The sequence below is a fragment of the Anabrus simplex genome, chromosome 2 (assembly GCF_040414725.1).
Source record: "Anabrus simplex isolate iqAnaSimp1 chromosome 2, ASM4041472v1, whole genome shotgun sequence".
NCBI classification, from domain to species: Eukaryota; Metazoa; Arthropoda; class Insecta; order Orthoptera; family Tettigoniidae; genus Anabrus; species Anabrus simplex.
The window spans coordinates 977,715,073-977,742,445 of NC_090266.1; the positions used below are offsets into that span (position 1 = coordinate 977,715,073).

Genomic DNA, 27,373 nt, shown 5'->3' on the forward strand with positions numbered 1-27,373 from the left:
CTGCTGTCAATACCACAACATAAACAGCCATGTGATGATGGACTGCTGATAAATGGCATTGCATTGCGTTCAGCAATGAAAAGCAGTTCTGCACTACCCCAGATGATCGTCGTCTGCGTACATGGCACTGACTGGGGAGAGGTCCAATTCTTCCAATGATTTGGTAATGCACAGCGGTGTTACTCCTGGCATCATGGTGTGGGGAGCCATCTAGTATGACTTCAGGTCACGGCTAGTAGGGATTGACGGAACTCTAATGGCACAATGGTACGTCATGGACATCATGCATCTTCAAGTATTACCTCTCATGCGACAGTATCGTGGTGCCATTTTTCAACAGGACAATGCTCGCCCAAACTCGGCATCTGTCTCAATGAAATGACTACATGATGTTGAGGTACTCCCGTGACCACCAAGATCCCCAGATCTGTCTCTGATAGAAAATCTGTGGGACCAGCTTGGATGTCATATCTGTCCCAGTGCCAACATCCAGGATATGAAGGACCAGTTAAAACAGTTGTGAGCCAGCTTGCCTCAGGAAAGGATACAGCAGCTTTATGACACCCTTTCCAACCAAATCAGCGCATACATCCAGGCCAGAAGGGATGCAACATCATGCTGATAAGTGGGCTCGGAGTGCCAAGTTCTTTGTGAATTTGACTCTATTTTGCAATCACTGAAATAACATCACACACCCTCTCAACACATGAAGTTTCATTTAGTTTTTCCTTCTCTTTCAGAGTGCTTCAACTTTTTGTTTCTTGTCAGGTAGTGTAGATGGAAGAAATCTGGAACTATGAAATGTGGAAAATGGAGTCATATTGAAATGGAAAATCCAACAGTTAATATTATGAAGCAGATTATGTTAAACAAAAAGCTGATATTGATGCATATTATTATGAATAACATAAATATAGAAAATACTGGGCGAGTTGGCCGTGCGGTTAAGAGTCGCGCAGCTGTGAGCTTGCATCCGGAAGATAGTGGGTTTGGCAGCCTGAAGATGGTTTTCCGTGGTTTCCCATTTTCACACCAGACGAATGCCGGGGCTGTACATTAATTAAGGCCATGGCCCTTTCCTTCACACTCCTACGCCTTCTCTGTCCCATCATCGCCATAAGACCTATCTGTGTTGGTGCGACGTACAGCAAAATAGCAACAAAAAAAATAAATATATATATATAGAAAATAAGGACTAAATCAACAAAAACAAGAACAACAACAAGAACAACATCAACAACAACAGCAACAACAACAAAAACCTTTGATATAATCACAGCCATTATTGATAATGTTAAGTAAAAAAGGACATCAAATCAGGTGATGTTTAGTAAATGATGTATCACCAACTATTTGACGACAACAAGCTTTTAATTATATATTTTATATTTTGGCAATGTTCAACTTTTCTTCAGACAGAAGTCTCATTATGTAACCTACATCATAATCTTCTCAAAACTTGCAGTTTCTAACTGCTTTGAGGATATTAAATAGTACTGCGATGTAAGTCTTATTGGTTAAATTTATATGGAATCACAATAAAACCAATCAGAATGCCAAGCTTTCAAAGTTTCTAAACACTTTCCAGGCACTGAATTGAAGTTACTGTCAATGCTGTCAGGTCAAGAAGATACAGAATATATCTTTCAAAAAGTAAAAAACTTCACGATATGATCTTTAAATTTTTTAAGAAATACATAATTTCAATAAGAGATTTCAATGTATCAATTTTAATTAAAGATATCAATCAGATACCCATCATAAAGTCAGGTTCCCAAAATTCAAATAACAAAATTTAATAAGGGGTATTTTCAACTATTAAAATTTAATAAATGTTTAATTCCCTAAAATCAGAGGACCTAACAACAATGATAAGCAATTCCTGTCATTCCTCTCGGGCATAAAATAGGCAATTTTCACACATAATTAAAACTTCAACTTGTGAATCTTCAAAATTCTGCCTAGACGCTGTTTTGGAGTTGCCATTCCTTTCCTTGGTTTTCGAGCTGCAACAAATTAAGAAGCAACATGAGAAAGAAATGCAGATTATTTTAATTGAAATATTCAGCCCACAATACTAAATGCAAAAGCAAATTGTTAAATATTTTCCTATAGAAAGTGTGTAAACATAATATTTTCTTAAAACATGTAACAATGTATTGAAAAAGGAAAATCAAAATAAAGTGGTTTGAAATTAAGTCCTGGTACATTTTGGTAACTATCTTGATGGTGGATTTCCCAATTATTTACACTATACTTACTTGAAACAAATGCTAGGATTATACTTTATTTAAAATCTTGGAGATCAATTACATTCTTTATTGTTGATTCACATTCTAAACTTCAGGTATTTTTGACCAACAACTGCAAGTACTTATCTCACTAAAAACTGTCCAAGATTTGACATTTTGAGGCCCAGTTCAATGGCATCCTAAATTTACTTGAGTCTAAAACTCATGTGGGTACAAAAAGGAGTTCTTCAGTTACAAGGGACAATTTTATGTTAATGATGTGAGTACTTCATTCATAGAGCCACAATATACCTGCAGTTTTTACTAGCTCATTTCACAAAATGACATCCAATTAGACTTTCTAGCAGCTTGCCAGTAATGTGGATATCACAAGACTGAAAATGTTGTATAGTACTACTATGTCTGCCTTCAAAAGTACTAGAACAAACCATCTCGTGCTGTGGTGGGTGTTTCCGTTCCATACGTGTGAAAGATTGAGCCTACAATATATTTTGCAGGACTATGCAGCTAACATAATAATTTCTTCTATAAAATACTAGCAGTTACCCGTGGCTTCGCTAGCGTGGATTTCGTCATCTGATAAAAAGTAATCTTTCTTTGGTACTGTACTAAGACATTATCTGAAAATCCCTAAAATATAAAAACTCACCGAAGAACTGAATTTCATTTACCCCAGAAAGTCTTTGTAAACCACGTTTGTTCTATTGCCTTTTGGGTTCTAAGATGCGACTTAGAACTGTAGGTGTGAGAAATAGTCTTCTTTCAAGTAAAAAAAGTGTTTATTTTTAAAGGAGATTCCAAATACCTATTTCCACGTCAGTAACATCTTCACTTTCTGAGATATAAGTATCCCCATAAAAAAAAATTCAACCCCTTTATCAGTCCTACCACCACCCCCAATCTACCTAAGTAGATTTTACGAAAACAAAAATATTACATATTTCTTTATTTTTAAAGGAGATTCCAAATACCAATTTTCACATTTATAACATCTTCAGTGTTTGAGATGCAAGTATCCTCGTAAAAGTACCTTTCTGAGAAATACTGTATATATACATATATAATATTTTAAAAAACTCACCCCCTTTGTCAATGCTGTTCACCCCTATTAAACTGGATTTTCCAAAAATAAAAAATGTGTTTACTTTTAAAGAAAATTCCAAATACCAATTTTAACATCTGTAACATCTTCAGTTGTACGATCCCAACTGTATGTGTCTCTTACCCTACAGTTTTCTTTCCCAAACAGTAAGTCATAATATGTTTACCACACCGATTGGGAACGAACTTTGACTTAAACGACATTCAGAGTGTCACAGTTCATCTCAGCTACCCCAAAGACTATAAATTCGTCATTAATATAGTCATTTTCGGATATTTAAGTTTCACCCCCTTCCTTTAGGGGTGCTAGGGGTTTCTTGCCCCTACAGTAATTTTTCCAGATAGTAAGTTATATGAGTATCAAATTTGATTGGGAGCTATGCTGAAACATACACACATTCACCCGTAATCTCTGTAATTTGCAACATTTTCTCACCTTCTCACCCCCTGTGCCATGAGGACAGAACTTGGACTTTTCATTTTTATATAATTATATAGAAGATTCAAGCAGAAATAAGTTTTAAGGAACACACCATCATCTTCACTAGATCTAGGAGGAAGTATAAAGCTGGTAGAAGTCCTTCCCCTCTATGTTGGTGTATCAATGAGGAACATATCTTGAGTGCAATTTGTGATAATTAAGTTGGACACTGAAATTTGAACAAACAGTGCAAATTCTTTTGAACTGCTGTACAGCCTCCACCACAGAATTTTCACAGATCAGTGCAGACTGTCTACATTGCTCATCAGTATCGACCAAACCAGTGTGACTGCATCCTAACAACTAAAATGTTTTGCCCACTGAAATTGCACTGCTTCTTGTATTTTCAGTATGGCCATCAGGATGATGAGTAGGAACAGATTTCAGTTATTGCCCTGGTTTTGGCACTTCAATGATGATGAAAATATGACATGCAAAGGGGGTCTTGCAAAAATATCACCCCTCGTTTTTAAGCTGAATGAACTATTTCCAACTCTAAAAAGCCCTGAACAAAGTCTGGTTATAGACAAGAGCATGACACCATTTAGAGGAAAAAAAGTTTACAAACAGCATATTCCCAATAAGGCACATAAGTATGGAAACAAGATATTCAAAGTTTGTGATGCAAGTGGATATACCTATAGTGTAAAGGTTTTATATGGGGAAAATTACTGCAACATCCATGGGTATGAAACTGATGAATGATTATTTAGACAAGGACCAAGGACCATGCGCTGTATGTAGGCAACTGTTACACCTCTACGGAACTAGTAAATCAACTGCTGTCAAGAAACACCCACCTTGTTGGCACAGTAAGAATGAACCGAAGAGGTTTGCCCCAGGAACTGCTTGCTAAAAAGTTTAAAAGAGGTGAAATGGCCTGAGAATGCAAGGGAAATCATGATGACAAAATGTCTTAAAAGAAGATAATTCAATATGATATCCACAAAACATCCTGTTGAGTTTGTTGACACCAGAAAATGAAAAACAAAACAACCAAAAAATTTCAAGGCCCTTGTAGTGGTCACTAACAACAAAGCCATAATATGAATATATGTTTCAGACCAGATATCACCCTAAGCCACTGCCATCATAAACAACAGTGATCTGGTACCATAAAATTTTTCAGGAACTACTTCCGGGAACTGCTGTTCTTAACTCTCCCATCGGCAGAAACACATATATACTCTACTTTTCCTTCTCTGCGGGCGGAAACATATACAGAGTGTTAGGGGTAAACGTGCAGATATTTAGCTAGTCGGTAAAGAAAAATACATTTCAGAACATATGCTATGTACTTTTTACCTTGTCCTGTTAGTTTCCCCATAGATGAGCTGAATATTTCAAGACCTAATGTGTTTTGAACGGTCGTAGTAGGAAACGCCGGTTATGTCATACTGCCCTTGTGTAGTAGAGTACAGTAGCAGAGTACAGGGGTTGTTGAACCTCTTTGTAATCAAAAGCCAACACATGTTGCTGTGCCTCCCCCTAGTCGCTCGGCACGTAGGGGTGGTAGAAGACTATGTCAGATCACTTCCTGTACTCGAAAACCGGTCTAGGGTACTCTGTGAGAAGTACACGTAATCCTTACCCACGTAACCACTCTTGTACCTTCTTATGTTGGCGCAGAGGGCTATTTTGTACTCGTGCAAACCGTTTTCTATAAATTAAATTATTGTGTTATTTGGATATGTACGGACATATTCGTTGGTTGAAATGTAACTGAGCTTATAACATATTTATTTATTATCGTTCCGGCCATCTATGGACCACGTTTTACAGTCTTTACGTTATTTTTCACCAGTCCTGACTTCACATTCTGCCAGTACTTCTTCATCCTTGCACTGACTTCTTTCTTCTGTTCTTCTGTGTAGGTTCTCTTCTTCTTCTTCTTCACAAGTTCTTCCTCAGTCTCCTGGAAACCCTTGAACTCCTTCACTTTTTGTCTATGTTTCTGTCCATTACGTCCTCTTTTTCTACTCCTATCCTGGCCAGGTCGGTCCTTACTTCCCAAAACCATTTTGGTTCCGTCTTCCTTAGGCTGAAGAAGCTGAAAATCCTTTTTGTCAGTCGGTTGGTGCCCATTCTCTGTAGATGTCCATAAAATTGAAGCCTTCGCTTTTTCATCAATATGACGACTTCCTCTGTCTTCTAGTATAGTTCTTTGTTGGGTCTAAGTCTCCTCTCCCCACCTTTCATTTTCGGGCCCAAGATCTTCCGGAGCATTTTCCTCTCTTTCTTTCTGATGTTCTCTAGATCTCCCTTTCCAATCATGTCCAATGTTTCTGCTGCGTATAAGCATTCAGGTCTGATGACTGTGTCCAGATGTCTTAATTTGGCTCCATATGACAAAGCTTTCTTGTTGTAGGTGTGTCTAGTGAGCCGATACGCTGTTTCCATTTTTCTCGCTCGTTCTATCAGAGCTAGCTTCTCTGATCCATTCTCTTGAACTATTTCTCCAAGATACTTGAAGCTCTTTACTCTTTTGACTTTCCCCTCTTTCCACTTTAACATTTGGGGAGCCTCTTTGATGTTGGTCATAAATTCAGTCTTACTGTATGATATTTGCAGTCCAGTCATTTCTGCTATGCTATGGAGTTGTTCCACTCTTTTCTTTGCTATTTCTATGTCACTGGCAAAGACTGCGATATCATCAGCATATGCCAGGCAGTCTATCCGTATAGCACCTGCCCCTCTTCCAATACGGAATGCTTCTTTGTCTGGGATTCCTTCTTTCCACTTCCTTATCACCTTTTCCAAGATACAGTTAAAGAGAATTGGTGAGAGTCCATCCCCTTGTCTCACACCAGTCTTGACTTCAAAGGACTCCGATATTTCACCCATGAACTTGACCTTTGACTTGGTGTTGGTAAGTGTCTGTTTGATGATATTCCTTGTTTTACTGTCCACACCAAATTCTTCCAGTATTCCGAATAACGTCTCTCTATCTACCGAATCGTAGGCCTTCTTAAAATCCACGAAGAGTACAACATATTTGCTTCGTCCCAGCATCTTGTACTTTATGATGTTCTTGAGATTAAAAATCTGCTCAGCGCATGATCTGCCTTTCTGGAATCCAGCTTGGTACTCGCCCAGTTCTTCATCGAGTCTTTCTTCAACCCTGGTTTGAAGGGCTTTAGACAGCATTTTATATGGGACCGAAAGCAGCAAAATTCCTCTATAATTATTGACATCCTTCTTGTTCCCTTTTTTGTGTAATGGATGTATGAAAGCAGTTAGCCAGTCTTCTGGAATTCTTTCCGTTTCCCAAATAATTTTAAATAAATGGGTCAATGATGAGATTAATTCTGCATTTCCCATTTTGAGCAGTTCTGCCACAATACCGTCTTTACCTGCTGCCTTGTTATTTTTTAGCTCCTGGATGATTTTGAATACCTCACGTTCGTCAGGTGGCTTTGAATCTGGCATTGTTACCTGCGGTCGTTTAATTGCCAGTCTTTCTTGTGGACCGTCGCAATTCAGTAATCTTTTGAAATATCTGGCGAGAATTTCACAGTTTTCCTTATTGTTCATTCCTAGTTTACCCTCTTCATCCTCAAAACATAGACCAGGTGACTGATATAGTTTTAACCGTGACTTAAAGGTCTGATATAAATTTCTGGTGTTATTTTTCTGGAAATCTTCTGAGGTCTTCAGCTGATCTGTTTCATATTGTCTTTTCGCTTGCCTGAAAGTTTGTGCTGTCAATTTTCTTTGATCTCTGAAGGCAATCAAGTCACAGTTCCTTCTGGTGGAACTCCATTTCTTCCATGCCTCCATTCTGCGCAAGAGTACATCTTCACATGTTTCATTCCACCATTCACGTTTCTTTCGTTTCGCCAAGAGAATGGTTTTACTTGCAGCATGTTTAATATTGTCTCGAATGTCATCCCAGTTTACTGAATTAATGTTTTCCAGCTCTTTTTGGTATTGATGCTTTATTTCCTCACTAAGTTTTAATCTTCCCACATCGTATCTTGGTACTCTTTTCCCCTTTCGTCTTTTCCTGACTGGGAGAAGTCTCATCTTTATTTTGGTTAAATAATGATCAGAATCAACTTGGGCACCTCGTAATACTTTCACGTTCATGATTTCTTTTTGCGCTTGTTTAGAGATCGCCACATGGTCAATTTGGAATTCACCCAGAATCGGATTGGGAGATCTCCACGTTTTTTTGTTTTCTTGGCAAGTGTCTGAATTTAGTTGACATGAGTTGTAGATTAAAGGCTTGGCACAACTCAATAAGCCTCTCTCCATTCCTGTTTGTCCGCCTGTGTGCCGGATATTCCCCTACTATTTTGCTGAACTTTTTCTCTCTTCCTATCTGAGCATTGAAGTCCCCCATTAATACCTTCACATTTCTTTCGGGAATCCGGGAGATCTGATCTTCCAATTCCTCCCAAAAACTATCAACTTTGTCTGCTTTTTTGCGGTTGTCTTCATTGGTCGGGGCGTGGGCATTGATTAATGTGTACGTTTTGTTTCCACATCCTAAATGCAGAAATGATAGGCGTTCAGAGAAACTCTCGAAACCTACAACGGAGTCTATTAAACACTTGTCTACAATGAATGCTGTTCCGAATAGTGGGAGAGATTTAGTGTGGTCCACTATGATGGCTGGTTTTCCTTTAAATATCCTAAACTTTCCAGTATCGAGTAAGTCCTCATCTCTGTATCTTGTTTCTTGAACAGCCAAAACTCTTATTTCCCTTTCTTCCATTGTCTTTGTTAGTTCTTTCAATTTTCCGACCTTAAGTAGTGAGTTTACATTCAGAGTTCCTAGCCAGAACTAGCGTTTCATCTTGAGTCTGTGGTTCCCAGGGGACTCCGACTTCCCCTCGCGTTGTGGTGCAGGCTCTCCAGAACCCTTTGGCCTGCTTGCGCCACTTATCGTGGCGATGGATTTCCCTTTTGGGCTGCCACCTGGAGTAGTTTCATCAATGCACTGGTAGTCCATAACGCGTTAACTGTCTGATCATTAGACGTGGCGAAGCAATTCTTGCTAGAACTGAGATTGTAAGTCCCAGAGCTTCCATTAACAGCCGCCCCTAACATGGGATAACAGACGCTGACCAGCAAGCCGCCCGATGCGGGAACAGACACCATAGCTGGATTTGTGGTTCATTGCCCCTTCCGGCTCACTTACCATACCGAAAAACTTCTTCTCTGCCAAGTCAACCGTTGAGGTCTTCTCCTCCAATAGTGAAGAGGAAGACAAATCCTAATACTCAAAGTAAAGCTGGGCTATAAGTTAATTGGGTTCCGTGAAGTGTAGCTAATCAACTAAAAATTTTAATTCCTGTAGCAACAGCAATAATTATAGTGGCGGATGTGAAATAAGCCCGTGTGTCTACATCTATTCCTACAGTAAATATATGGTGTGCCCATACAACGAATCCGAGGAGCCCAATTGCTATTATTGCGTAGATTATTCCTAAAGTCCATACTTATTACCCCTGGAGAAAGGGTGTCCCAGTATTATAAAGCCCCCAGGAACTGGGCTGGCTTATAACATAATTCATAAATAATACGTAAGGTTAATTCATTTTAAAATTGTAAAGCTGCAGGACTATGTCCGGTAGAAATTCACTCTTTATTAACGGCTACAACAATTAAAACAGTATGTGACGCGGAGTATCCGTACCAGTGCATACATGTGAATTAACTGTTGTGTGCAGTGGCGTGTGATTTATAAGATGTCAGTGATCCAAGCTGACAAAAATGAAGGGAAACAGTTAACGAGTAGGTGCACGATTTCAGTGCTATTACTGTGTCAGTCTATGTTGAATTTTTGATAACAGACAATGCGAGTTGTATATACTATTTTAATACTATTTTCAGGTCAATGAAAGAACGGTGCATACTGAGGAAAATGCTATCCGTAGATTCAATGAAATTGTTATTCATGCCACAAATTTCAAAGAGCGTAGTTGCATCCATGCTTTTGAAAATTGCTCGAAGGCTAAGGAGCTACTATGAGAGTGCCGCGCCGAGCTGAGTGACTCAGACGGTTAAGGCATTGGCCTTCTGTCCCGAACTTGACAGGTTCGATGCTGGCTCAGTCTGGTGGTATATGAAGTTGCTCAGTCCTGCATCTGTAGATTTGATGATGATGATGATTGTTGTTGTTTACGGGGGCCTAACAGCTAGCTCATCGGCCCCTAACGGTACGTGGTGCAACGAAATGAAACAACAATTAAAACTTCAGAATGTATCCACTAACTAAAATCTAAAATGATGATGACAAAATGACCATGAATGCAAAACCATCAGTGGATCCAAATCATAATGACTCATATTTTGAGATGATACTTGTTGTCCACCAAAACCAAAATTCAAACCCCATGGTGCAACAGCCTCGAAGGACCATAGCCTACCAAGTGAACGCTGGTCAGCCCGAGGCTTACAGGTTACAAGGTGTCATGTGGTCAACACGACGGATCCTCTCGGCCATTATTCTTGGCTTTCTAGACTGGGCCCGCTATCTCACCATCAGATAGCTCCTCAATTGTAATCACCTAGGCTGAGTGGACCTCGTACCAGCCCTCAGATGCAGGTTAAAGTCCCTGACCTGGCCGGGAATCGAACCCGGGGCCTCCGGGTGAGAGGCAGGCACGCTATCCCTACACCGCAGGGCCAGCACTTGTTGTCCACAGCAGTCCAAAATTTAGGTCACCAGCCCCTCATAATTGCACTAATCACTGGTGAAGCAGATCAATGGTGTTACTCACATGGTGGTACAAATCACAGGTAATGTAGACTAATGGTATGTCACATACAATGTTCCCTATTTATTGGGACTTATCATTGGCACCGGTATTCCCGTGGTGTTCCTCATGTAGTGGAATTAATCACAGGCCACGTATACTCATGGTGTTGCTCACATAGTGGTAATAATCATCATAGGCAATACAGATCCATGGTGCTCCTCATATAGTGGTAAAACTTATAGATAACGCAATTCAGCATTGCACACGGCAGCTCCTCCCAGACGGATGCCAGTCCGTGATGCCGCGCTCCCGCCTCGGTGGAATGCACACGATGGTACTAATCATAGGAAATGCCTAAAGCAATGGTGTTCCTCACATAACGGCTCTAATCGCAAGTAACCACGAACCATGGTGTTCCTCGCTTAATGGTACTAATCACATGTAATCTCATGGTTCCAGTTCCTTCATTACATCGTCGCCCCTTTTAGTTGCCTCTTACGACAGGCAGGAAATACCGTAGATGTATTCTCTGTCTACATCCCCTGTCCACAGGAGGTATAGGTAGATTTACTGTCAAGAAAAAGAACTCTTGGGGGAGAAAATTCTGGCACCTCAGTGTCTCCGAAAACCATAAAAGTAGTTAGTGGGACATAAAGAAACTAACATTAGTATTAAAAATGCCGCAGGGTATTTGTAATAGAAGGCTTATTATTGGCCAGGAAGTGCCGAAAGGTAAAATGATGACTAACTGACCCGTTTAATTCCATAATAATAATAATAATAATAATAATAATAATAATAATAATAATAATAATAATAATAATAATGGTTTTTACATTCTACTAACTACTTCTTACAGACGCCAAAGTGCCGGAATTTAGTCCCACTAGAGTTCTTTTATGTGCCACTGAATCTACTGACACAAGGCTGACGTATTTGAGCACCTTCAAATACCAGTGGACTGAGCCAAGACCAAACTTCCCAACATGGGATCAGAAGGCCAGCACCTTATGCAGCGCGACACCAATCACCTTGCCGGGGTGAGTAGCTCAGGCGGTTGAGGCGCTGGCCTTCTGAGCCCATCTTGGCAGGTTCGATCCTGGCTCAGTCCAGTGGAATTTGAAGGTGCTCAAATACGTCAGCCTCGTGTCAGAAGATTTACTCGCACATAAAAGAACTCCTGCGGGACTCAATTCCGGCACCTCGGCGTCTCCAAAAACCGTTAAAAGTAGTTAGTGGGACGTAAAGCCAATAACATTATTATTATTATTATTATTATCATCATCTTACCTGCATGGTTCATCAGTGTATCTTACCTGGAGTTCCTCATAGGTACGTTACTGGAGCTTTCAGAGGACGCGCCACTTCAACTACGCAGAACCATGTGGTTTTTACACGATGGTGCACCACCCTGATATAAGCCGCTTACCGCGTGATCATTTGGATCAGACATTTGGTCAATGGTGGATAGGATGACGTGGACCCATCAATTGGCCCGCCAGCTCCAGACTTTAATCCAATGGATATTTATGTTTGGGGAGACATAAAAACGAAGTATATCGAAAAGTAACCACTTCAGATGACCTCCAAGAACGTATTTTTTAAGCAGCAGAGGATATTCGGAACAACAGTGGTTTCTTGGCTCGAATGTGTCGCAACTGGATTTGGAGAAGTGAAGTGTGCATAGAAGCCCTGAGTGGTCAATTTGATCAACTGCTACGAGTTAGACTTTGGTATGTCAGATGTTACACCATTTCTGCAGCGTACTGACTTGGGAGTAAAGTACTGAATCGATGTAGTAATCTGAGTCTTCACAGTTCGATATTCTCATAAATCCGAGCAGAAAAACTGTAGTACTGGTAACAAAAATTATAAATCGAGAGTTTCAGTGTGCAATTGCCTTGTACATGGCGAAAGCTGAACACAACACATGGAAGACCTGCTTGTTAAAACGCTAGACATTGACCTTGAATGCAGTTCTTCAATCCTACCCTGCAAGTGGTTTGGGTTCATTACGTGTGTGTGTGTTTGTTGATGTGTACGTTTGATGTTTATACACAAAACCTGTTTGTCACACTTCGTCCTCTCATGGTAACCACAATATGAGGTTACAGCTGATTCATCCCCAAGAGACCGGGTTCCGGTCTTACGCATACCAGTAATGTCATTTGCTTTACGTCCCACTAACTACTCTTACGGTTTTTGGAGACGCTGAGGTGCCGTAATTTAGTCCCACAGTTCTTTTCACGTGCCAGTAAATCTACCGTCACGAGGCTGATGTATTTTAGCAACTTCAAATACCACCGGACTGAGCCAGGATCGAGCCTGCTAAGCTGGGACCAAGAAACCAGGGCTTTAACCCTCTGAACAACTCAGACTGGCAACTTTGTTTAATAAGCACTGAAAAAGAAGCAGGAACTTATAATGCTTTATTTTACCATTACACATATGCTTTTCGTTTGGAAGCACAAAAAAAATTTTTTTTTACATTCCACTAACTAGTTTGACAGTTTTTGGAGACACCGAGGTGCAGGAATTTTGTCTCGCAGGAGTTCTTTTACATGCCAGTAAATCTACCAACACGAGGCTGACGTATTTGTGCACCTTGAAATATCACCGGACTGGGCCAGGATCGAGCCTGCTAAGTCGGGACCAAGCAACCAGTGCTTTAACTGTCTGAACAACTCAGACTGGCAACTCTCATTTTGATACATTTATTAACCACTGTCCGGCTCCATGGCTAAATGGTTAGCGTTATGGCCTTTGGTTACAGGGGTCCAGGGTTCGATTCCTGGCTGTGTCGGGACTTTTAACCATCATTGGTTAATTTTGCTGGCACGAGGGCTGGGTGTATGTGTCGTGTTCATCATCATTTCATCCTCCTCATGATGCGCAGGTCACCTACAGGCGTCAAATCAAGAGATCTACACCTGGCGGGCCGAACATGTCTTCGGACACTCCAGGCACTAAAAGCCATACGCCATTTGACTTTTATTAACCAATGCAAAGGCAGCAGCAAGTTATAATGCTTTATTTTACTATCGCACATATGCTTTTCATTTGCAAGCACGAAATAGTAATGTTACTTTTTTTACATCCCACTAACTACTTTGGTGGTTTTTGTACCGCAGAACCTTTTTAATGCAAGTAAATCTACAGACATGACACTGGCGTATTTCAGCACCTTGAAATACCACCGAACTGAGCCTCCATCGAACCTGCCAAGATGGCATCAGAAGACCAGCGCTCTATCCTCCAAGTTGCTCAGCTCGGCATTAGAGCTTAGAGTAAGTTGGTTGTGGGGTTAGGGGTGCACAATTGTGAGCTTGCATTAGGGAGATAGTGGGTTTGAATTCCACTGTCTGCAGCCCTGAAGATGGTTTTCCGTGGTTTCCCATTTTCACACCAGGAAAATGCTGGGGCTGTACCTTTATTAAGGCGATGAATGCTTCCTTCCAACTTCTATCTGTTTTCTGTCCCATCGTCACTGTAAGACCTATCTGTGTCGGTGTGACGTAAAGCCAATTATAAAATTTCATTATATTTAGGACATTATACAACTGTCGAGATCCATAGTTATAAACAATGAGAAGTATTTTCTGGGCAGACATTATTGGCAAGTAGTCAATAATAATAATAATAATAATAATAATAATAATAATAATAATAATGTTATTTGCTTTACGCCCCACTAATTACTTTTACGGTTTTTGGAGATGCTGAGTTGCCGGAATTTAGTCCCGCAGGAGTTCTTTTTACGTGCCAGTACACATACCAACACGAGGCTGATGTATTTGAGCACCTTCAAATACCACCGGACTGGGTAAGGTTCGAACCTGCGAAGTTGGAGTCAAAAGGCCAGCACCTGAACCATCTGAGCCACTCAGCCCGGCAGGAAGCATGAAATGTAGGTACGTTTAATTTATTTGTATAACATGTCCATTACTTGTTTAAAGCAAAATGTTCAATGTGCGTCGATAATTCAGTTTCAATACTACTCATTTGGACATCCGATCCCATGCATGCTTTTGTTGACTTAAAGAACTGTGTTTACATACACGTCAACACGATTTTGCTTCTACCTTTACGCTATGCACAACGGGGATCGTAGCGTATTTCACGTCCCGGCGCACCTATCACAACCTTACGCTCCAATAATTATACCATACGCTCATACAGATCCCGAACCGACACAGGTTTTCAGGTCATTTCCATACTCAATAGACCATGGAGCTGATGACCACAAATATCCCAATCCCTTGAAGGACGTAACAGCAAAAGAACCATTATTAACAATGACAATTCGATACACCTCCAGGGTACAAAACCGATGACCAGGGTTGTCTGAAGCCCCTAAGATGGAAACCAAATACTAACAACCACAAAACCAGTCCGGCGAGAATGTTACGTAACATGGCATACCGTAGTAGCAGCCTTCAGCTGTTATCGTAGTTCAGTTGCTCTTAAACACAGAACCAGTTTAGCAAGTATGTTATGTAACATCTCGTGGCATTGCATCGGTAGCGGTCAGCTGTTACAGTAGTACATGTGCTCTTAAACATAAACCCGTTTGGCACGGATGGCGCGTAACTTGCCTGTTATCGAAGGAAAGCTATTCATTCACAAGAACAAGGAGTATTACCTATTCTAAAAACACTGTATCCCTTTGCTCTTGAAAATAACTTCCGAGGATTACTAAAAGTTTCATATATAGTGGTTTGTTACATCGTTCTCTCTTGCTACAAGAAATATCTGCATGTATACCCCTTACATCCTGTATACATGTTCTGCTCGAATTTCACAGCTTTACTAGCTAAGGAGGTACACAAATATGCTCATAAATGGCAGAAATTGTTCCTTCAGCTCTACTGATGAGTGAAATCCCCTCAACATCTTGCAATATTTTTTTCCCTGTTAGTGGGAGTTATGAAATACACACGCTGCATGATGCAGTTTTTCTGTACGTACTTATTAAAAGTTTTCGCAGTTTTCTGGTGAAATGGCGTCATAAAAACAGCTTAGTGATACCCATATAATATCAATATTAGACAATACAAAGAAGTGTCAGATTTTAGTGTAAGGCAAAAATTCTTTCTCTATCTCATCCGAGAGGAACAAGCACATAAGTGACATCGGCAGTGATCGAGTGGATGGGACATAAGTAATAACAGTCCTGCAACTATGACTATGAGGGCTGTAAATAAAGCAGTGGCAACATTGTCCAGACACTCGCAGGAGATTTGGCATGTGCAAATAGGATATAGGAGCAATCAGGTGACGCTGTTGTCAAAGTGTAGTGTTCATTTGATGGGCATCCAGTTGGGAGTGGTGTTGCTGTGTGACGAAGTGAAGAGTGTCAATTTGCCTGCTCTAAAGCATGTTTTCAAAAGGAGATCAGCTTTTGTGGATTAATATCGAGGTTGCCTGTGGCAAAAAAGCATCTGAATGTTATCGATGATTATGTGAAACCTGTGGTGAGAATGCAGTACTATATAGGATGGTTCCACGATGGACCAAAGCGCTTCGTGCAGGTCGCAATGAGACTGTGGATTTGCACCGCACAGGTCAGTCGACCATTCCTCAAGATCAGATTAACATTGTGAGTGGTCTTGTTTCTGTAGACGAACGATGGATTGCCCGAGAATTATACCTAGAGGTTGGTCTCAGTCACCAAAAGGTGTGGCACATACCGAGAAAATGTTTTAATGCGAGGAAAATTGCACCTTGTTGTGCTCCACATCAACTTACCGACATACAGAAATGGCACCGGTATGCACTGGCCGGCATCCACCTGGACAGATAATACAACGAAGGAGACGCATGTCTGCAGTGTATTGTCGCCACTGATGAGACACGGGCACGAGCCTACGAGCCTGAATTTAAGAGTTTTGAATTTGCTATTAATAACTTTTTTAGGTTTCACAACACAATTTATCAACAAATAGGATTACCGATGGGGTCCCCCGCCTCCAGTATACTAGCTGAAATATATGTAGACCACTTAGAATACACCTCAATTAGCAAAATGGTTGGAATATTTATTTGGTGCAGATTTGTAGATGACGTTTTTGTCATCATCGATAATAGATTAACTAATGAAAATGCTATTTTACACAGTATAAATGCCATAGATACACATATACAGTTCACAAAAGAATCCAAGAACAATTGCAAAATAAATTTTCTTGATCTGACTATTACTAGACATGAAAAACACCTGACCTTCAAATTTTACCGTAAACACACTCATACAATAAACACTATAAAAGCAGACTCCATTCACCCTAGTTCCCATAAAAAAGCAGCGTGATTTACAGGGCATTTAATATACCGTTATCGAAAACCGATTTTAATGAAGAGATACAGTTAATTTATGAAATAGCCAGAAAAAATGGTTATAAGAAGGAAATGATTAATTCCATTAATCAAAAGATCAAATCCCGACCCAAAACTAGACTTTTGAAATTGGATAAACCTAAGAAGGACTATGCAACTTTTACCTTCAATAACACATGCGTATACTCTCTAACTAACATCTTTAAGAAACAATCTCGAAATAGCTTTCAGAACCATGCATAATAGCAGGAGCATAATACATAATACCAAGACAATTAATAATAACAACAAATACCTTCGATCGGGAGTATACCTTATCAGCTGTAACAATTGTTTAACAAGTTATGTAGGACATACTGGTAGAAATTTCACAATTAGATACAATGAACACATCAATGCTATCAAACATAATCATTTTTTGGCAATAGGTCAACACATGAACGATTACAAGCATAACTTTACTGATATAGATAACGACTTGAAAATATTGAATACGAACCCCAACGGCCCATTGCTTAACATAAATGAAGAATTATACATAACCTTGGATCAATACACAAACCCCAATTATAATATTAACAAAATAACAGGAAAAACCAACATTTTGTTTAACAAAACTATTCCTATTGTAAAAAGTCACTACTTCAGAATAGTACACAAACAACGTCATACGCAAGCCATAGCGCAGACAGCGGACATGCCCGACTCCGCCCATACGCAAGCTTCCCCCACTCATCCCTCCATTCCCCTTACAACGGCCGACACCAACACTAGAAGTACGAGGTACAATACGCGCCAGACAGGCAAGCTGCATGCTTCGCAACCACTCAACAGCAGTAAGTAAATATCACAGAATACATACACAAATAGGCAATTGAACATAAATTTAAATTTAAATAAGAATCTCTAATTTTTATTCATTTCGACTTACAGATACTTGCCAACATTCAAAGGAAGGGAAAGAGCCACCTTAACACTCAAAGTGAACTGCATTTAACGATCATCAGAGTATCAGCAATGTCAACTCAACACATTTACTCTCAAATTTTGCATGATCAACGCAATTAGAATATTAAGAAGAAGTGGTTGAACCATTTACTAAGCGTATTGGCATAATGTCTCAAACTCAAGCTGATAATCCTCATATGAAATGTTCTGTAAAAACAACGCAAGAACATACCGATGTGTTACTTTAGACTGTCATCAGACATTTGCATTTTAAGTGCATTTTACAATGTTTGTTAATGTTTTAATGGTTTATATAATTTTAACAAATAGTTGAACACATATTTCATATCATCTGATATAATTAGTGTCAATACGAATGTAATATTAGCTACTATATATGTGCCAACTAAGCATATCTCATACAAGACCCAAACATCTACGTGTTAATACAACACTCTTTTTTAACTGACAAGGCACAACGCCTATCGCAACTATCACAAAGCTGAGCTCAAGCATACTCTTTGTACGCATAAGATATAAGATAGATGATGAACTCGTTCAATTATACTTGTTTGCTAATTTCATAACAAGATATATGTATATTGTGTCATATTTTATCATGTATTTTGAGCATTTTAAATTGTTTATACATTCAACTGTTTATAGATAAGCTATAGAATTTAAACATTCTTAAGCAAAGCATAAGCACAACTACAATGATTTTAACTTTTGGGGTCTATTACTTTAATTGGTGAGGCAGAATATAAAAGATGCAAATAATGTAAGATTCTAATGAGGCTGAAGATGACCTTATAAGAGGTCGAAACCGGTCCTGTTATATATAATAAATGTGTATTGATTAGGTGGAACTTTTTTTTCTTTCATGACATTTGGTAATTATCAATACGGAACAAAATGAAATTTATTAATCAAGATACTGTTGTGAATATCTGGAGCGACATGTGCGTCTGGCTATGGAGCACAAACTGTGTTCCATGACAACACACATCATCTCGCAAACAATGTCAAGCTGTTATTGCAACGGTAGCACTGGGAGGTCTTGGAACACCCTCCGTTCTCACCAGACATGAGTTCTTGTGACTTCAACTCGTTTCTGAAGTGGAAAGAATCCCTCCGAGGCCACCGATTTCCTGACATGGCATCTGTACTCCACACAGTATGGCGCTCCGTCGTCAACAGTCCCTAATGGCTTCCCAACATTTGGCAAAGGCAATAGACATTGCGGATGACTACACTGAAGGAATGTAATGCAACTGTACTTGTTAGTTCATTAAATATTGTGTACTATTAATATTGCCACTACTTTATTTACAGCCCTCGCCATTCGTAATATTGGTCAAAAGCCAATGTTGCCATCAAACTTTGATACTGAAACACAACCTGTAGAATATTTTTATTTGTGTGGAGCATGGGTTCAATTGCCTTGACTATTCTCTGACTAATTTTTCCACATCCTTGTGCTATGTTCTAATAATGCGATGTAATAATTACGAGTGACATGATAATACAACGTTTAGCTTGTATAAAGGTAAAATTAAAAATAACTTTCAATTTTATGCCAACACGTGGTATTGCAATGCCTCTGTGTGCCTACCACCAACGCCCAGTTGGCTATCAACATTCGTTCAACTTCGTAGACAATCGGGATCTTTCGGCCGGCTGTTTGGCGGCATGTGTATCAGCTGGCTGCTGGCAAGTCGGCTGTTTCCTGCATAGAGTCGGGAAGTTGTTTTTGTTCACCTCACTAATAATGGGCACGGAAAATCCTATCAGTTTAGTTCAAAAACGTAATTTCCTCTACAACAAGACCCATAAGTATTATTGCAACAACGTAAGAGAGAATGCTTGGAAGGAAATAAGCAAGGAAATGAAAAATCAAACAGGTTAGAATATTCAATTTTGTGGTAGATTAACAGTAATGTTGTGGACAAAAACACTTTACAGTTTTTAATTAATGTTTAGGCCACCTCGATTAACGACTTCCACCCTGTCGCGGCCTGCAAATGACTGCATAAAAGTTTTATCAAACCATCCACTGTGTGCTTTATGTTTCCCACGTAGAATCCCGTTCGATTCTATTCCGCTAGATGGAACGGTGGAGTGAAAATTTCGACTGATGGGTTCGATTCGATTCCACAAGGTGAGAGTGAGCATCTGGTGTCCGTGTTGTCATAGCATGACGTCGTATGGCCTTGGCAAGCCCGCACAGGTTCCGCGACACCAGAGACACACCGTGAGCGCGCGAACGGTCTAACACAGGGTGCAACTTGCGCGGAGACTGGAAGGTTCTAACCATGGGCTGCTTTGAGCGGACGTTTTCTATCTCAAAGGGCTCTAAAATCTGAACTGTTTAACCATGAAATATATTTACAACAGAACACTTTAAACGGTAAAAATATATATCTTAATGCAACTGATCAAGGGATCAAAAATCACACTTCTTAGGCGGGAAAACTTCTTATGCGGGAACTTCTTAACCGAGTTTCACTGTACCTATAAATTAATATTATGTAATTTATTCTTACCTGTATATATAAATCGTAATCCATTACACCGAGGTAATTAGTTTTAAATGATGTGAATTAAGAAACTGTCATTCTAAAATACATTTAAAATAACTCACTCTATGTATGTGGTACATGCTACTTTTAATAAACTGTAAGTCCTATTGTAGCTAATCTGGTGATGAAATGACTTCTTCCCCGATACCAAAATTTTGTAACCTTAATCAGTTGTCACCTGTACTAATGGCCATTTTTCGAAAGAATGACTGGTCTTTAAAGGCAACTTTCACTGTACCTAACTGATTTTTTTTCAACATTCCGATCTAAGGAATTATTCTACAAATGGGAAAGAGCAAATAGCAGGCAGGGAATTAGATCTCATCAGCATTCATTCATGAGGACAAGATTTTCTTACAGGATTAAAAAAAATCAACTCACCTTTCGGATCTATTTTCTTTACTGGAGTGAATTCCTGAGATGACGACGTTGGTAACGAAACTTCGGGTACACGAACTTTCTTCCTGTTGTACGGTCGTTTTGGTGCCTAGAAATAAACATTTATTTTTGAATTACAGAATAGTTAAAAAAAACAAAGATTCTCACCACCAAGCAGTTCCAAAACAAGATATTCTCCCCCGAGAAGGAAAGTGGATTTTAAAATCATCAACTATCCAGACAGAGATCAACACACAAAAAACCAAGGGTAATGAATACAATAATGTACACATTTATAGAACCTTGAATTCCAGTAAAAGAATAAGTGACCAACACAGAATTTAGAAGTGAAGGGAACTGCCTACTTCCCTTATATTCACTATACCACAGACCGAATTGTGTAGTGCGGTGCTTTTTTTTGTGGCAGTACGTGAACAGTATGCATTATTGGTACCTATTTTTTTGAAAAAATAAATCAATTCGATACTGTTTGGAATGTTCCCATCACAAATTCTTTAAGGTGATGGCTTACAGCTTAAAATCAAGCCTGTCTGCTTTCTATACACATAATGTACTGTATATGAGTACATGATCAAAGTTTCTGTAAACTGCTGCTCTAAAATTCTCCTGTTTTACTTCTTAACCGCTTTGTGTCATCAGTTCGGAGTTAAAGATAGTCTTTGTCTTACTCTTTTTTGTCCTTCCACACTTTTGGCTACTGGAATACGATAGAATAGAAGTTTCATCATACTTCAGCAAAATAAATGTTATTGTCAAAGACAATCTAACGGTATATGTATTGCACCAGATGCCATACATGCCAATGTAGAAAAAATAAGTAGTAATTAGCTAACCGTCATAGTTAATCTGAGATTAGTGTATGTTTAAATTTAATTGCATTAATTGTTTTTATGTAATCTGAAAAACGATAAAACCCTTGGTTTGTGCTCCCGAGGTGAGTTCATGGTTAGTAGAAGCAAGGGGTGTACGTGGTTCACAAGCTAGAGAAGTTAACTGAATATATACGTAACTGTTTTGTACCTGTATGTAATAAGAGAATGGATGGCAATGCTTTTGAAGTATCTCCTGAATCTGCAAACAGTAAATCAAGGAATGTGAAGAAAACTTTGCAAGTACTGGTAGCTTTACTGCAATTCAAGAGCAAAGCAATTCCAGCCTTGATGGGAAAGATTGAAGACCATAAAGAAAGTGCAGCCCACACATCAGATTTGAAAATTAAACAAGCTAAACACAAAGTTTTTGGAAAAGTGCGTTTGAAAGCTCTCTCTCACGAAAAAAAAAAAAATTACTGCTATGTTGCTTTGAATAGCTTATAAAGTGGCAAAAAAGAACTAATCACTCATCAACTTTGAAGACGAAATAAATCTTCAGTGGCTTAATGGTGTACATATGGGCCACATTCTTCATTTGTGCATTAATACAATTCATCACATTGGTAATGAAATGCAAAAATATGCAAAAGTGGATAGAAAGCCCGCGGATTGCCGACAAAAAGTTTTATGAAACCGTGGAATAAACAGCGAGATATTTTAGTCCTCTGCTACAAATTGAATTTAAATCTAAAATAACTGCTTTAGTGACAGAATATGACAGACTGTACACTGACTTGTAGTATTACACAATTCTAATTACTTTGACCATGTAGTATTGTTAAATAAAATATGAAAGGGAATCAATAGTTATTTCACTGTTACTGCGAGTCGCTCAAAAGGTGAAATTGGTTTTCTGAAATTAGATTTTTTTAAAAGGTAAAACGCTTAGCAACTCAAAAACTTGAGAGAGTAATATTCTGAAATATTTAAAGAAGTTGTACTCATCAAGTAGCAAGTCCAGAGAGTGAAGGTAATATTCATCACAGTGTTCCCTTTTAAAATGTATTTCATGTATACAAAATCATCTCTCTTCTTCTTATTCTTCTTCGTAGTCTATAATTTCTCTGTCTTCGGACAAAGAGTTGACATTACTGCAGGCGCTGTTCCAAGCCGGGTTCACTGACAGCTTCCGAAAGAGACGGAAGGTATGTGCGGCAGACCAACTGATGCGAACTGATACGCAGGAAATTGAACTGAACTGAACCAAGCGGGACGGATGCAATGTGCTCCCTGCTTAATGGAGCAAAGCAAATCTGTGCTCCACAGGCTGCACTCATCAGTGGCGGGCTACGACGTTCAGTTTAGCTTCTACAGCAAGGCAGCTCCCTGGTTGCATCTATGTAATCACTCATTTTCACAGACACTAACACACAATAGACTTTGTGAATGAAAACCTACAACCTGTTTTCCAGTCAGTGACCGGGTCAGGGATGGAATAAATGAAGCCCCCATCTTGTGGCAAGGATAGGAATTGTGCCAGCCGCTGAAGCCTGTCGCACTCCTCGGGGGCAATGATTAATCACTGAGAGATGAAATAAAATGATAGTGGAGAGTGTTGCTGGAATGAAAGATGACGGAAAACAAGAGTACCCAGAGAAAAACCTGTCCTGCCTCCACTTTGTCCAGCACAAATCTCACATGGAGTGACCAGGATTTGAACCACGGAATCCAGCGGTGAGAGGCCGACGCGCTGCTGCCTGAGCCACGGAGGCTTAGAATTTGATGTAGTGTAAACAAACAATGTGGCTTGAAGTTCCCATGCCAAATCTCCCGTGAAAGGCTAAACAAAGGCCAGTACCCGATCAGGTTGGCAGTTTTATTTTAAGGGCTTTTAATGACCTAACGTAAATGTGCCGACCTGGGAACTTGAATATTTACATTTTTGCCTTGTTTATGGTTAATTACCAGTACACATGCACAATTAAGTAGAAAAAAAGGAGAAAACATCTTTCATTAAAATGGCACGTAACTGGGGGGGTCATCAAATGTAGCGTTAATTATACTATATTATACTACATACTGACAACAGAATAACTTACATTGTCATACACAAGAATGACAGCATTTTAAATAAGTGCAATTTTTCCAGTACTTTCTGACAAGCATTCACCACAACAAGTCATAAACAAACAGTGGCGTCTTCACACCACTTCATTTTATTTCAACAAAGACTATATCAGAACATTTTCAAGCCAACAAGAATCAAATGTCGTCTTAAAAGTGGCACTGCATTTTAATTTGTGTACTTTGTTCATAATGTATCACTTTTCTAAGTGACCAAACAATTTTGATTTTAATCCATTCCCAAAGACAAATCTCTCCATCCAAGCAATGCCGTGTCTTCTTGTACTAAGACGGAGAGATCCGTCCTGGTACCGCGCACGTTTATGAACGCTGTCTTGACTGCTGTCTTTTGTTTATCAACTTCGTATTAGTACGAGAGCTTCTCCATACATGACAGAATATTTAACATATAAGATTTCCTTGGAATATTCGCTGTGAAAATAATGCAAGCGATTTGAATATTTCGTATCTAAGCATCCGTGGCTTTGACGCATGTGTGTCAAGGTGGCAGCTTCAAAGCTAAACAACGAAGAAGAGATACTCAAATTTTTAGAAGAAAGTGACACAGAACTCGACATAAGTGATTAAGATTGGGTTGGAAATGACAGTAATTCGTGTGAGTGATGACTTTGTCAGAGACAATGAACAAAATGCTCTTTTACCGGCAAGACTGCTACTGTATGTCAGGCTTGCCAGCAGTGTATCACCAGCAATATGTGGCAATGGGAGCATGTAAGTAATTCTCCAAAGAATAATATTTGCAGTGTTATTGGCAAAATTAATGCTGTAATTCAGAGACAGTTACGAAAAGCTCCTAGTGAATTAGAAGTAGTGTATGTATTCCTGAATGAACAGTTTTTGGGAACAAGTAACCAGGGAAACTAATGCTTGTGCTAATTTATTTTTGGAATCTGCTGCCAAGGATGCTGGACTGAATAATTCTTATGAAGAAAAGCACTGGTTTCCTGTTACTGCTGATGAAATGAAATGAAGGCACATCTTGTCCTTTGTATTTTGACATCTCAGAATAGGAAGCCTTCATTACAGAATAATTGGTCCAAACGCAGGGTACGAGAGACCCCAATATTTGGGGAAACTATGTCATTCAAGAGATACAAATCCATCAATAAATTCCTCCACTTCTCCACTGATTCTCCTAGTACAGAGAGTGATACACTCAGGAAAATTAGACCTGTAATGGAATTACTTTTAGAGAGGTTTCAGAGAGTGTACATGCTCAGTAAAAAAGTTTGCATGGATGAGAGTTGGATGAAGTTCAAAGGTAGATTATCTTGCATACAATACAATCCATCAAAGAGAGCTAGATCTGGCATAAAAATCTACAAGGTTTGTTCATCAGACAATGGTTACTGCTGGAGATTCAATGTTTATACTGGGAAGGTTAGTGATGTTGATGTGTCTGGAACTAAGTCCCAATAACTTGCAAGTGAGAAAGTAGTAATGAAAATGTGCAGAGAACTTTAAAGTAGTTGGAGAATTCTGTACATGGATAACTGGTATACTTCTCCCAAACTTTTTAGACATCTGCTGGATAACAAGACTTATGCAATACCAAAAATGGCTTTCACGGCCGCAGATCTTATGATCACAGGAACAGAATCAGCTTTTGGGTGGTTAGGCCCTGTGCGTTTGCAGAGTTTCACCCAGACGTGCCATTCGGCCTCATCAGATGGATTGGCACGCCCCTCCAAAACTCTGCTTACAGTGGCAGACCAACTGCGTGGTCCTGCCATGTTAGCAAATAGGGATTGCTAACCTGCTAAAGGAGAAGTGAATTCTCTGTTTTCAAAAATCTGTTCTCCCCATGGAGATACAATACCAAAAATGGCTTTCATGGCCGCAGATCTTACGATCACAGGAACAGAACCAGCAATCGCAAACGCAAACGGCCTAACCGCCCAAAAGCTGGTTCTGAATGCCATACATGCAGGGTGGCCCAACATGTGGAGAACTGTTTTATGGTATTTCATACAGCTAAGGACTTCTCAAAGTAAACCTGAGAATGGGTACCCATTTCCTGTTGTTTTTTGTTGTAAATATATGTTTCAGTTAACTGTATATAGCTGTTGGAATTGCATTTTAAAAATGGTATTCCAGGTCACATATTTATTCCAACAAATGGTACTTGAATGGGTTAATTGAAGATGGCCACAAAAGGGTCGAAACATGTCCTAGATAATCATTAGGATCGAGTATTGAACAGTATGAACTGTTTAATTAATTCTTTTTTAAAGAACCAAGTCTCATCAACATTATACATCAATACAGAACCCAAACTGAACCTTATAAGCTGTAAACATGTTAATGTTGACCTGGAAGCCTTACCATGTCAGAAGAGTACTTAAATGATTAAGTTTTGTCTGTCACTTGTGCTGGAGCTGCAGTGATGTTTTTTGCACGTAATGGTGTTAGAAAATTACTTCAAGACAGATTCCAGAATGTTACTGTGTGGCAATGTGCCAATCATCGTTTGGAAATATCTTTTAATGATGCAAGAAGTAGTATGGCTTCAGTAAATAGATTTAAGAGTTTTTTGCTATTGGCACCGACACAGATAGGTCTTATGGCGACGATGGGATAGTAAAGGCCTAGGAGTTGGAAGGAAGCGGCCTGTGGCCTTAATTAAGGTACAGCCCCAGCATTTGCCTGGTATGAAAATGGAAAACCACAGAAAACCATCTTCAGCGCTGCCTACAGTGGGATTCAAACCCACTATCTCTTGGATGCAAACTCACAGTCGCGCGCCCTAACCGCACGATTTAAGAGTTTTACGGACAAGCTATACAGAGGGGTCTAGATAAATGTAGACACTCTTTGATAGTTAATATCTTTGGAACAAAATGATATATCGTTGCAATTCTTGCACGGTAGCATAGACCACTCTTTTCTTAACAGATGATAAGGCTCATGTGAATGGCGCGACAATCTTAGCACGTTTTCCAGCAGATGACAGTGCAGCAATGAATGAAGTTCGAGCAACGCAAGGCCGTACTGAAGCGGTACTGGAAGTATGAAATATGATGGAAATACAATGGCAATGGCGTAACATATGGAAATCAGGCACCAACACGTACAACAGTTTATCGTATTTGGGATAAATTTGAAGCCGACGGTATTGTTCAGGATGTGCATAAGAAAAGGTCTGACGAGGCACAACTCAAACTGAACGGTACTGTAAACTGCCACAACTGCGTGTACTGGGCTCCTGAAAATCCTCACATTTACATAGACAAATATGTTAATCTACCTGGTGTTCATGTGTGGTGTGGTTCGTCATCGTGTGGTTTAATTGGCCATTCTTCTTTGAAGGTACCGTAACTGGTGAGGTGTATGCTACAAACATCTATTTTACCTGCCATCAGAGAGGTTTTTAGAAATTAAAGATTTTACCCACAACAAGATGGGTTTGGTGATAATAAGTGAACATGGATTCATGGTGAGAAGATCCACAGTAACAAATCTTTGCAACTTTACTGAATATGTATCTGCCAGTTTAGATGAATATGGATTTTCAAAAAGCTTTTGACAAGGTTAATCCTGATTGCATAATAAATAAATTACCTTTCTTTGGATTTTCAACTACATTACAAAACTTATTGGTATCCTA

At 39.4% G+C, this 27,373-nt stretch overlaps 1 protein-coding gene across 2 annotated transcripts in view; it reads right to left on the reverse strand.

Annotated features, from left to right (window-relative positions):
* Nucleotides 1-1,190: 1,190 nt before the first annotated feature.
* LOC136864592 (histone lysine demethylase PHF8) overlaps nucleotides 1,191-27,373 on the reverse strand; it is a 557,749-nt gene continuing 531,566 nt past the window's right edge. For both annotated transcript variants that reach the window (XM_067141799.2, XM_067141798.2), the window contains 2 exons: nucleotides 20,792-20,897; nucleotides 1,191-2,006 (listed from right to left, as the gene is read on the reverse strand). In XM_067141799.2, the coding sequence (XP_066997900.1) occupies nucleotides 1,927-2,006; nucleotides 20,792-20,897 (186 nt within the window). In that variant the 3' untranslated portion in view covers nucleotides 1,191-1,926. The remainder of the gene's footprint in view (nucleotides 2,007-20,791; nucleotides 20,898-27,373) is intronic.